This window comes from Gigantopelta aegis, chromosome 12 (assembly GCF_016097555.1).
Source record: "Gigantopelta aegis isolate Gae_Host chromosome 12, Gae_host_genome, whole genome shotgun sequence".
Taxonomy (NCBI): Eukaryota; Metazoa; Mollusca; class Gastropoda; order Neomphalida; family Peltospiridae; genus Gigantopelta; species Gigantopelta aegis.
The window spans coordinates 44,886,812-44,898,833 of NC_054710.1; the positions used below are offsets into that span (position 1 = coordinate 44,886,812).

At 34.2% G+C, this 12,022-nt stretch overlaps 1 protein-coding gene across 1 annotated transcript in view; it reads left to right on the forward strand.

Moving 5' to 3' along the window:
* LOC121386229 (deleted in malignant brain tumors 1 protein-like) overlaps positions 1 to 11,782 on the forward strand; it is a 58,512-nt gene extending 46,730 nt beyond the window's left edge. The window contains exons 26-31 of the mRNA XM_041517061.1: positions 1,120 to 1,236; positions 1,947 to 1,980; positions 3,232 to 3,281; positions 6,212 to 6,312; positions 10,868 to 10,874; positions 11,258 to 11,782. Coding sequence (XP_041372995.1) covers positions 1,120 to 1,236; positions 1,947 to 1,980; positions 3,232 to 3,281; positions 6,212 to 6,312; positions 10,868 to 10,874; positions 11,258 to 11,373 — 425 coding nt within the window. The 3' untranslated portion in view covers positions 11,374 to 11,782. The remainder of the gene's footprint in view (positions 1 to 1,119; positions 1,237 to 1,946; positions 1,981 to 3,231; positions 3,282 to 6,211; positions 6,313 to 10,867; positions 10,875 to 11,257) is intronic.
* Positions 11,783 to 12,022: the final 240 nt, after the last annotated feature.

The following is a 12,022-nucleotide window of genomic DNA, read 5'->3' on the forward strand; positions in this document are numbered from 1 at the left end:
TGTATCCAGTTTTAGGTTAGGCCTTTTTTTAACTTTAGATTGACTGGACTTTGTAGAGTTACCCATAAAATATCCATGTCACAAACTAATTTGATATTTACCATTATTAACTTGGTTAAAAATATTTTACTGTACATGGGTCATTTGTTTACAAGCCAACAAGACCTGTATACCTAGGCATAACGTTTTGATAACATTTACTTAAAGTAGCTATGTGGTAGAGTGCTCACCTGAGGTGAAATTTGTCCCATGGTCTCGTTTTTTTTTTTTTTTTTAATTCTGCCATTACAATAATCGGTTATAAGGCGTCGGACATATGGTAAAGGACAACATATATATTGATGGAGAAATCCCACCGTCGCCACTTCATGGGCTACTCTTTTCGATTAGCAGCAAGGTACATTTTATATACACCATTCTATAAACAGGATAACACATACTACGGTCTTTGATGTACCAGTGGTGGTGCACTGGCTGGAGCAAGAAATAGCCCAATGGGCCCACTGACGGGGATCGACCCCAAACTGATCGCGCATCATGCAAGCGTTTTATCACTTGACTACATCTTGCCCAGAGCCATTAACAGATGCAGCAGATAACAATACAAAATCACATCTTGCAGCAAAATGTCCGACGAGAGCCCCCAGGTCACATAGAGCCCTGTAATATTGACACATTAACTCTCTTCCAATGCACATTAATCACAAAACTGCTGTGAAGTCTTCATGTATGTTCTTTTTTCTTCTTCTTTTTTTGTTGCTTGTGTTTGTTTTTTTCCAGTTCAAAATGATCCTCTATTGGGCCACGACACTGTTGGATATATATACACAATTGTAGGCATGTAACACTACAGTAAGAACAACCGGACTGTAGAATTTACCTTGGTGACCACGATATCACATTTGCACTACAACATATGTGCCGTTCGAGGAAGGAGGAGCGGACCCCAGTAGGGCTACTCTTTCCATGGATTCTTCCTTGCTTATACAAAACATCTAGCATATCAATGCTTGCCTTATAGTTTTTACACATAACAGTTATCATAAGTGATACGGTTAAAGGTGATTCCATTTACAGGCTCTCAGTTTATTCAGAATATATATTTTTTTTTTTTTTCAGAAGCCATTCGTCAGAATGTAAACACAGTGCAATTGGTCGCGGTCTGTGTTGGTGCATTAGTCGTCTTGTTGCTGATTGTTGTTGGACTTGTTTATCACTACAAACATAAGAAACAAGGTGACTTCTAATCCATGTTTTACTTCTTTGTCGTCTCTGTCGGTGGTGCCAGACGTAATTCAGTGGTAACTCGATTGCCCGAGGTGTGATGGGTCACAATATCGATCTGGCTGTTATGGACTCTCTCTCTCTCTCTCTCTCTCTCTCTCTCTCTCTCTCTCTCTCTCTCTCTCTCTCTCTCTCTCTCTCTCTCTCTCTCTCTCTCTCTCTCTCTCTCTCTCTCTCTCTCTAACACACACACACTGTCTCTCTCACTCTCACACACACACACACACACACACACACACTCTCTCTCTCTCTCTCTCTCTCTCTCTCTCTCTCTCTCTCTCTCTCTCTCTCTCTCTCTCTCTCTCTCTCGTTTTTGTTTTTGTTTTATTCTTCTGGGGTTGGGTTAGTACAATGATAATTGTGAGAATTAATTGTAGTAATACATTATTGTTCTACTTGACAGCAGTGTACTGTATTATGCATTTTAACGCAATAACTGACAAATTTAGGAGAGGGTCTCGTAAGTTGATATATCGTGTGCCCAATCCATTTGTACCTTATATGCAATACAATATGTTTCAATCAAACTTCAATCAAGCTGACAAATGGAGACACTAGTTAGCTATAGTTGTGTTGTTTGCTATGTCGACATGTATCCACACACGCACTCACACATTCATATATATTATTGGATTTGTATTAAACATGTAGTTTGTTTTCAGGAACGACTAAAAAAGAACATTTATATGATGCAAGGTAATATTATGACTACTATATTTAACTACCGTAAATATGTGTTTGTTATCTATCAATTAGGATGGGGAGTTTTCTTATATTGTTTTACAATGTCAATGTAACGTCTAAATATGTTTTAAAGACTTCAGACATATATGCATTAATCTGTAGTCCCTGTGTTAATTCCAGTCGTGATTTGGCACCATAATTAGCCCCATTGTTCTGCAGAGCTTTTGTAATATGGATTTCTTTGAAGTCTCTCGTCTCCGACAGTTTTGAATGTATTGTTCTGAATGTTGGTACAATCACACCCTTCACAAATTACTAGAGGGATATAATTTGAAATGTTTTGAATTTTTCTTAAATTATATTAAAATTTAAATTGAACATTTTGAAAGTCTATCTTGTACAGTTTTGATCAGATAAATCTGAAACTTGGTACTATGATTCTCCTGGGCAGTTTTCGCAAAGTAATGCAGATGTATATTGGAACATTTGAATAAGTTGTTTTTATTATTATTATTATTATTATTATTATAATTGTTATTATTATTATTAAATTTAAAGTCTATTTTCACAAAGAAGTTTGATCAAATAGTTCTGAAACATGGAACTATCGTTCTCTGATGAATATTTCAATTTATAACTTTTAAAAATTATATTTTAAAAATTTAAATAAATATTTAACATTAAAAACGTTCAAGGTCTATTTTCTCCTACTGTTTTAAATTTAAAAGACTTAAATATACATTTTACCTCTGCTATGCCATTTGTCAGTGGAACGTTTTTAATATCGACGTGTCTGTCTGTCCGTCATCTTTTGTGAATAAAACTGGAGCTTAACATTGACAATTGCTATTTTCTAGACATTCATTCATTAGTTCTGGAATATGTTATTACCATTAGGACAAGTTTCCAAATACGAACAAAGATTATAAATGTAATACAATGTATTATGAAAAGTTAGTTTGCAAATGCGAAATTATGTCCCATACAGTTATTGAACAAGTCTTAAGCTTGACACATGGATATTCTAATGTGGTCTTAATTAACTATCTACTGAGAGAATTGAAATTTAAATGTTGGATCTCTTTAGGCCAATATGCCTCTTATTACTATTATTATTATTATTATTATTGCTGTTGTTGATATATCATTCTTCCAGCAAATCTCCCGTATCCAGTTTTAATGATCTTAAGTGTATTAACTATGTTCTTATCTCTATTTCATGAAAAGTTTCAGTTCGAATATTTGCATTTGATTTCATTTCAGTGAACCAAACCAAGAAGTAAACCATTATGACAATCCGACGTATCAAACTGGTGAGTGAACCCATTTATTTCCCATGCACTGTAATGCTATATATATATATATATATATATATATATATATATATATACATTTATACATACATATACATTTATACATACATATCCAAAATATCCCTTGCTCCTAGTGGAAAAATGTAACGGGTTTCCTCTGAAGACTTATGTTTGACTTCCAGTAGTTGAGGGGTGGTACGTAGCCCAGTGGTAAAGTATCCGCTTTATGTTCGGTCAGTCTAGGATCGATCCCCTTTGGTGGGCCCATTAGGCTATTTCTCGTCCCAGGCAGTGCTCCACAACTGGTGTAACAAAGGCCGTAGTATGTACTATCCTGTTTCTGAGATGGTGCATATAAAAGATCCCTTGCTGCTTATCGAAAAAAAGTAGCCCATGAAGTGGCGACAGCGGGTTTCTTCTCTTAATATATGTGTGGTCTTTAACCATATGTCTGACGCCATGTAACCGTAAATAAAATGTGTTGAGTGTGTCATTAAATAAAATAGTTCCTTCATTCATGCCAATAGTCGATGATTAATTAATCATGGTGCTCTAGTTATCTCGTTAAAGAAAACAAACTCTAACTTTAAGGTTATGGTAGACTGAGCACTGATATCAGTAGTAGGTGGGCATGTTGAGTCTGGTGTACTCATTGACCCCGTGTTACGCGAGGATGCTCACCTCTAAGCGTGTGTGTGTGTGGGGGTGGGGGGTGGATTAATGACGTCATGAATTTTGGAGCTGTTGGGGTGAGCATGGGAAAGGGGATAACGTGGCTCGAACTTAACAGGTGCCCGGTGTATTTGGGTTACCTATTTGTTGTTCAGGCTACCAGATGTCTAAAGCCAGTATTTTGCCGGGTTATTTTGCACACCCAGTTACTCCACAATCAACAAGATGCTTAAACATGTAAGAAAAACCTAAAAACAATGTTTAATGAAAATAAATGATTTTCCATTTTGCTCTGTTTTTGTTTTAATTTATTAAAATTTTTACTGAGGGCTATCAGATTTTATTACCTGGTAGACCAGTGTGCTACCACTGACACTGACAAACGTTAAGGCCTGGGATAAGAACACATTGTTTCAGCCAGTTCTGTAAACATATTCAGACATGTTCACGTGCTGACCTTGTAGGTACGCCATTTAGAGGGTATACAATTTCCAGTTAGACATACTTGTTTTGAACGTGTCCAGTCATGTTCAGAGTTTTGACGTCAGCGAAAACCCAAGACGTGTATAAAAACGTTAGATTGAGAACTGTGCATCATTCGTTAGTCGACCGTTGTAGAGAGAAGACGTACACTCCAAATGGCGTCGGGATATACTAGAATTGACAGCAGCAGTATCAATAGTAGCAGCGGCAGCAATGACGACGTTTAGGTCTGCAAATGTTTTGAAGGACACACAATCAAATGCAAAAGAGTGACTACCAAACAAAATGAGAACAAATAACACAAATCAAATGGATGTTGCTCATGAACCCTGTGAAATCGTGGATGAACAACCGACTGACTATGGTGTTGCCTATAATGCTGATGATGAACGGGATGGCCTTTCGAAACATTACTTGTCGTCATCCTGAAATGAGAGGATTCTACAAGGGACTCTATACATTTTGATGAGCCAGAGAGGTTGGTTGCCAAGGTCGATTTATTCTACACGGGAAACCACAATGCCACTGTCGGTTACTGCCTATGGGTAGAAGAAGATGGACGAACACGCTATCCCCAAGATGTCCCCATATTAACAATGCGTTCAGACATTAAACATTTATTGCTTTGGTGTGCTACTTTTCGTTTTGTAAAATAAACATGTGAATAACACGTGAAGAAAAAAATCTTCTTCCTAAATGGATGTTACATTCTTCGTAAAATTAAGTCATAAATGCACGAAAGTAAACTGCATTAATAGACAAATGTTCTACCACAGTGGCAGAAATTACATGACCTAAAATGTACCTGGCTTATAGGCTTATAACATACTTTTGCTGGTCGTGTGCCAGAAAATAAAACATTAACGTGACGGAAACGTTGAAAGGGGCAGGACGTACCACAGTATTAATACGCTCGCATGATGTGTGGTAGGTCTGGAATCGATTCTCGTCGGTGGATCCAATGGGCTATTGATCGTTCAAGCCAGTGCACCACGACTGGTATATAAAAAGCCGTGGTATGTGATAACAAGTCTGCAGGATGGTGCCTCTGATACTAATGAAAACATGTAGCGGGTTTCCTCTCTCAGACACAATGTCAAAAATTACCAAATGTTTGACACTCAATAGCCGATGATTAATAAATCAATGTGATATATATATATATATATATATATATATGTGTATGTATGTGTGTGTGTGTGTGTGTGTGTGTGTGCTTATCGCAGGTAGGGAATCATTGGAGTGTTTCATTATCATTTTTATTTTGAGATAGGGATGCGTTTTATTTTTATTAGTATGATCATAATAATAAACAAAAAAAGATCTGAGGTAATGATTGTCATATTTTATACAGTTTCTATTTTGGATTTATCGAATATATTAGATATAAGAAGTCCATTCTTATTATGTCTGCTTCTGTCATAGACTAGTAAATGACAACATAGACCACAGACTTCACACTGATTGGCCAGGGCAGCAGTTTTGTTCAGTCTCTCTTGTTGGCAACAAATAGTTGTGTTTTTTTGTGTTTTTTTATTTTTTATTTCCCGCTTTCGAACAACATTTGTTGAAAAACATTGTTAACAATAATGTTGGCCGACTATTGTTGGCCTTGTACACCAGGCTTAATGCATACACATAGAGTCTTTCCTCTAAAACTATATGTGAGAATTACCAATAGCCGATGATTATTATGGTATAAAAATGTGTTCTAGTGTTGTCGTTAAAGAATACAAACTTTAACTTTTTTCTTACATATTTTATTCCATGTATAGGCACCATGTTAGATGATTCGAGAAATGCATCTGGCAATTATGACTCAACTGCGGACAGGGATCAAATGATTTATAAAAAACCAGAAATGCATGAACAAGGTTTGTACAAGGATTATATTATAGGAGTTCACATTTAAATACATGTGCGGCACAAAAAGCATATTAAATTTACCATTTTCCCATTTTATCACATAGATACCAATCATGAAATGAAACGTAAGACAAAAGAAATGTATTTTGTTAGAAAATGTTGTCCATTTCTTAATGGTCTTCGTTAGATAAAAGCAACCATTACCTAATTAAGTAATTATTAATCCCCTTCTACTGCACTAACGTCATAATATGCATGACGTCATATTTAGCAGTTATTTAGCAGTGTCTTTCTGAAGATAAGATGGAACATGTAAAAGGATATTATTTGTTACAAGATACATGACGTCATTATTTGTAAGACGCTAACTACATTCTGTCACATTAAAAACACATTTTAAAACTCTAATTCATAAATAAATATACAAGTGTTGTATTGCTTATCGCAAAACTAGAAGTTATTTATATGTACTGTACTTTAACAAATGATTTAAAGAGTATGTTTATTGAAATACTCAGTCGAGTCTGGCTTATGCCACGTGACCTATATTTTTGGATAGTGACCGAAAATATAGATACTTATCTAGTCATAATATCTTGCCATTGTATACAGTGATTGCTGGATATATATATATATATATATATATATATATATATATATATATATATATATATATATATATATATATATATGAAGGGTCTATAGAGAATACTAAACGAGTTCTCGCGTGAGAACATTTATATTACAACAAGTGTGTTTCCAATCGTACATCACGAGTTTTATAAAATCAGTACGATTCACACACGAGGGTAATAATTTCTTTTTTATCCATATCATTATTGTTACTTATTTATGAATAACAAGGGCAGTCTCAACATGTTTTAACCACAACTACAAGAGATGACGAAATGATGTCACATTTCTCCTGTTGTCTGAACTATGATTCGAGAAGCAACGTCATGTTATAAGGTTTCTTTCTAAAACTACTTCTTTACACGTTTCCTTCTGGGTTTTTTTGGGGGGTTTGTCGTGTGTTTTTTTGTATTAACTGTTATATTGAACCATGTGAATAATAAATAGAAAGCAGTAAATGATGAAATGAAAATAATGTCATTGTAAACCAGACGTCATATTATCAAACCCATAACATACAATGGAATACTCTGTGATGTCCAAAACCGATAGTCAATGTGTTATAAAGGTCGTGTATGTCAATACCACAATGAAATTAAATATATCTATCTATATCTATATCTATATCTATATATATATATATATATATAGCTATATATATATATATATATATATACATATATATATATATATATTATATATATATACATACATACATATATACATACATGTGATAGATCATTAACGGTTGTTGATAAAAGATGCTTGCATATAGTCCAGGCAGTTGTGTAAATTTGCATTTGTTTTGTTTTTGCTCAAGTTAGTAAGATGTATTTCTTTTATTCTTAAAACTATCCAGAATTAGAAATCCATTGGTAGCACTTTTCGGTCATGTGATCATGGCAGCCATCTTGGAATTCAAAATGGTCATCATTTTAGGGTATTTTACATGTATCTTTACTCCCAGCTAACATAGAAACATACTTTTTTGCCTATTTTCAATTTTGAGGACAATAAACTCGCTAATAACATTTTGTTTAGTCATTTGGACATGAGCATCATCTTGCAATTCAAAATGGCCGTCATTTAAATATCTTTATGTATATCTTTACTCTCAGTTGACCCACAACAACAATTGAGGTATAGCTTTACATTTATGATATCAGTGAATGAATTCATACAAAAAGAAAATTGATGTCTGACCTAGGCAGCCATCTTGCAATTCAAAATGGCCACCATTTTACATATTTTCCCATATATTTCAACTCTGTTAACATAGAAACACAATATGTTTTGTCTATGTACATGTTTGCAGTCATGAATTTATTGGTGACATTTTTAGTCATCCAGTAATGACAACCATCTTGAAATTCAAAATGACCACCATTTTAATGTATTTCTTTTGTACATCTTAACTCCAGGTTGACGTAGAAGCACAATTATTTTTGTCTATGTACATATCCAGTATCAATAAATTAATTGGTGACATTTGTATATCCTACAATCATAGCAACCACCTAGAAATTCAAAATGGCAGTCATATAGAAATTCAAAATAGCAACCAATTTAATCATCTGTCAAGCAATTTTCCTCTTAGTTTGCATACATTTTATATCAAATGATTAAAATAATGTATTGGATGTAGAATGGAATCTTGAGCTCAGATATTTTCTTGGGGGTGTGCTCTTTGGGTATGCTGTTTTCATATCCCAGAGATATGTGGCAGTGTTTCCACACTTTGGTTTGGTTATGGCTTCATAAACTTCTTTCCTTTCAGAATATCTGTGTCTGTTGTACAAATGACCCTTGAGCGTAATACTATGCTGTAAAATGTTGACATGTTTACTGACCTCTTTGTACAGTTCATCACCAATTCCAAACTGGCTAAGAGCTTCAGATATAGCTGGTGGATCGTTCCCGAATACATCCAATAATATAGTTTGGGGCTATTTCTGAATCCAGTTCATCACAAATTAGTTCCATGTTGATCTGGTTGTGATTTGTGTCTGCACCTATAATTACGTATTGCGACCCATGTGTGTAACCTTCCCAGGATGAAAACCCAACAGTCTGTATCTAGTGTAGAAATTCACTTCATATCTGTGAGATATGTTGTCAGTGATCAGAAGCATTTCCTGAATTAATTGATTCACTATTAGATGTAAGACTTATCTTTACAACAGAGCAATATTTATGAAAGATGACATATTTCCATGAACCAGGCTACAGATTTTCGAAGTTATCTTAGCGTTACGATATCATAAAACTGTCAAAGGCCATGATGTGTTTTATGACATGGTAGTGCTACGTTAGCTTCGAGACTATTGACCCAGGTAGTGGGGATACCTTGTATGTTCAGGATGTTACTCTGGCAGATAAAGTTATACAGACGCAATAAAAGATGTTCTCTGAAATGTACAAACATACAGCTGTCAGTACATAGAAGGAAGCAGACATGTTCATGATTTCTCATACTCATGAAGTGATCGGGCCAGGCTATGAGGTGGATTTCTGCATCAAAGACACAAACTGTTAGGTTGTTATCATGAGATAGTTACATGGTAGGCCTCAATACACAAATAAGTATATATAAATGAAAACCAGTCAAATTGCAACCATTTTGTAATGAACTGTGCCTAGAGATAGACTCGAAAAGACAAATTGGTGATGTTGGACATTAATAAAGAGAATTTACTGTATTTACAAAAGCTCCTCAGATTACACTGATGCCAGCTTGGAATCTGATGCAGTTACTCTTGAGATTCAAGAACCATTCACCAAACCAAAGTGTGGAAACACTGCCACATATCTCTGGGACATGGAAACAGCATACGCAAAGAGCACATCTCCAAACAAATATCTGAACTCAAGATTCCTTGCTACATCCAGATATTCTTGATCCATGTAGACTTGGTTGGGGTCAATGGGTTTGGTATGTTTGTGTCTATGATGTCGGTGGTGGAAGCTGCACCAGCATCTGTAATAGAATTGATCAGATGCAACTGTGGTGTCAGTAAGTGTTCAGGTAGAAGTATTTTTAGTGTTAGCGACCTTGTACAGAGTGCTGCATGCGTGAAGCTGATGAGAACTGCTGCAGTATGAATTCTAGTCCAGACAAAAGTAGATGCCTAATATGTCATTATGAATTATAATGTGCAATAGGTATGTTCCTTTATGTCATTAGTTTGAAATATTAAACATAAAAGTAATAGGTATTGCAACATTTTAATTATTTCACCTAAAAGTGTACTTGTATGTGGACTAAAAGAAACATTATTTGCCAAATGATTAAATTGGTGTCCATTTTAAATTGCCATATGGCTGCCATTTTAAAGTTTCAGATGTTTGCCATGATTGGATGATTATACATCTAAACAATTAGATTCATTAACTACTGAAATGTACATAGACAAAACAAAATCGTGCTCCTACGTTAAGTGGGAGTCTAGGTATAAAAAACATTTTAATATTATATTAAAATGGTGGCCATTTTGAATTTTAAAATAGTTAACATGATTGAATTACTATAAACATGAAACCAACCAATTGATGGACTACAGAAGTGTACAAAGACAAAACAAAATGTGCTGATACATTAACCTGGAGTTGAGATATATGAAAACTATATTAAATATGGTGGCCATTTTTATTTTCAAGATGGCTGCCAAGATCAGACCACAATTCTCTTTTGTACAAAAAAAATCAACTGAACACATGAATGTAAACTGAGACCAAAATTATTGTTCTGTGTTAAGTGGGAGTAAAGACGGAGAAAATATATATCAAAATGACGTCTATTTTGAATTTCAAGATGGTTGCCATCATCAGATGAATGATAAAAATATATCTTTGAATTCACTGACATAAAATATTTTAACAGACCCCAACAATATGTTTCTATGTTAAATGGGAGTTGAAATATATAAAGACAGAATATGAAAATGAAGGCCATTTTGAAGTTCAAGATGGCTGACATGATAATAGTCAGAAAAAATACTACTAATGAATTTCTGGTCCAGGTCGGTCATGGGAACATATGAATGTTTTTTTTTATTATTAATTGAGCAAAAAAATAATATAAAAAAAATGCAACCTTCAACAATTTAACAATATATTAGTATAAACGCACGCACATTTGTGTGTTATACACGCATAACTGAAAGGTTAACCCTTTTTGTACTTATTGTTAAAAACAAACCTGCTTCTTTGATGCTTCTTTGATTTCTGTTATTTTATGATAAATATATTATATGTAACGGCAATATTTGGAGTGTATTTATGATAAAATGGTGAAATAAAGATTTTTTTTTTTTTTTTTTTAGCAGAAGATTTAGTAAACGGAGAAAAGAACAAGTCGATTGTCGAATCTCACAGGACATTCACCATGCAACGCACCATTCATCTGCGGAAACTAGGGTCAACTCAAATAAGATTTTAATGGCAAATCCATAAATGCACCCAGCACAGTCGTATGAGTATTTAAATGAAGGTTCCTATGGCTGTTTCCCCACTAAGGGCACTGGAGTGATTACGAGACTTGAAATATAATAAGGGCCGTGTTACCAACATTAGCTATAATGAGCGATGTTTTTGGATGTTGTTTACAAAAAATATATATATATATATATATATATATATATATATATATATATATATATATATATATATATATATATATATATATATATATATATATATATATTGCTTTACAAATATATTATTTATGGCTACGTAACGATAATTCAGTAATTTACCAACTTATCAATAACAAGCTGAGTGTGATGATAATGTATCATGTTGAATAAAGTACATTTGTGGACGAATAAAGTCTATTTATTTTCAGGCAATACTTTGTTGTTGTATTTATGCGTTAACTGCATAGCAACTCTGTTTTTAATTTGAGCGAGAAACTAGTCATAGGTTTCAAGATCACAACCACACAATGTGGAGTTCAAGATACTATTTCACAAAGTGCTAATTGCATGCACTGACATATTGAAAACGTGATGGTTCCAATAATTTTGAAGTTTCTGGGATGGGAGTTGGGGTGGGGGTGGTTATTGTCCAAAATGTGTTGTTTATACACC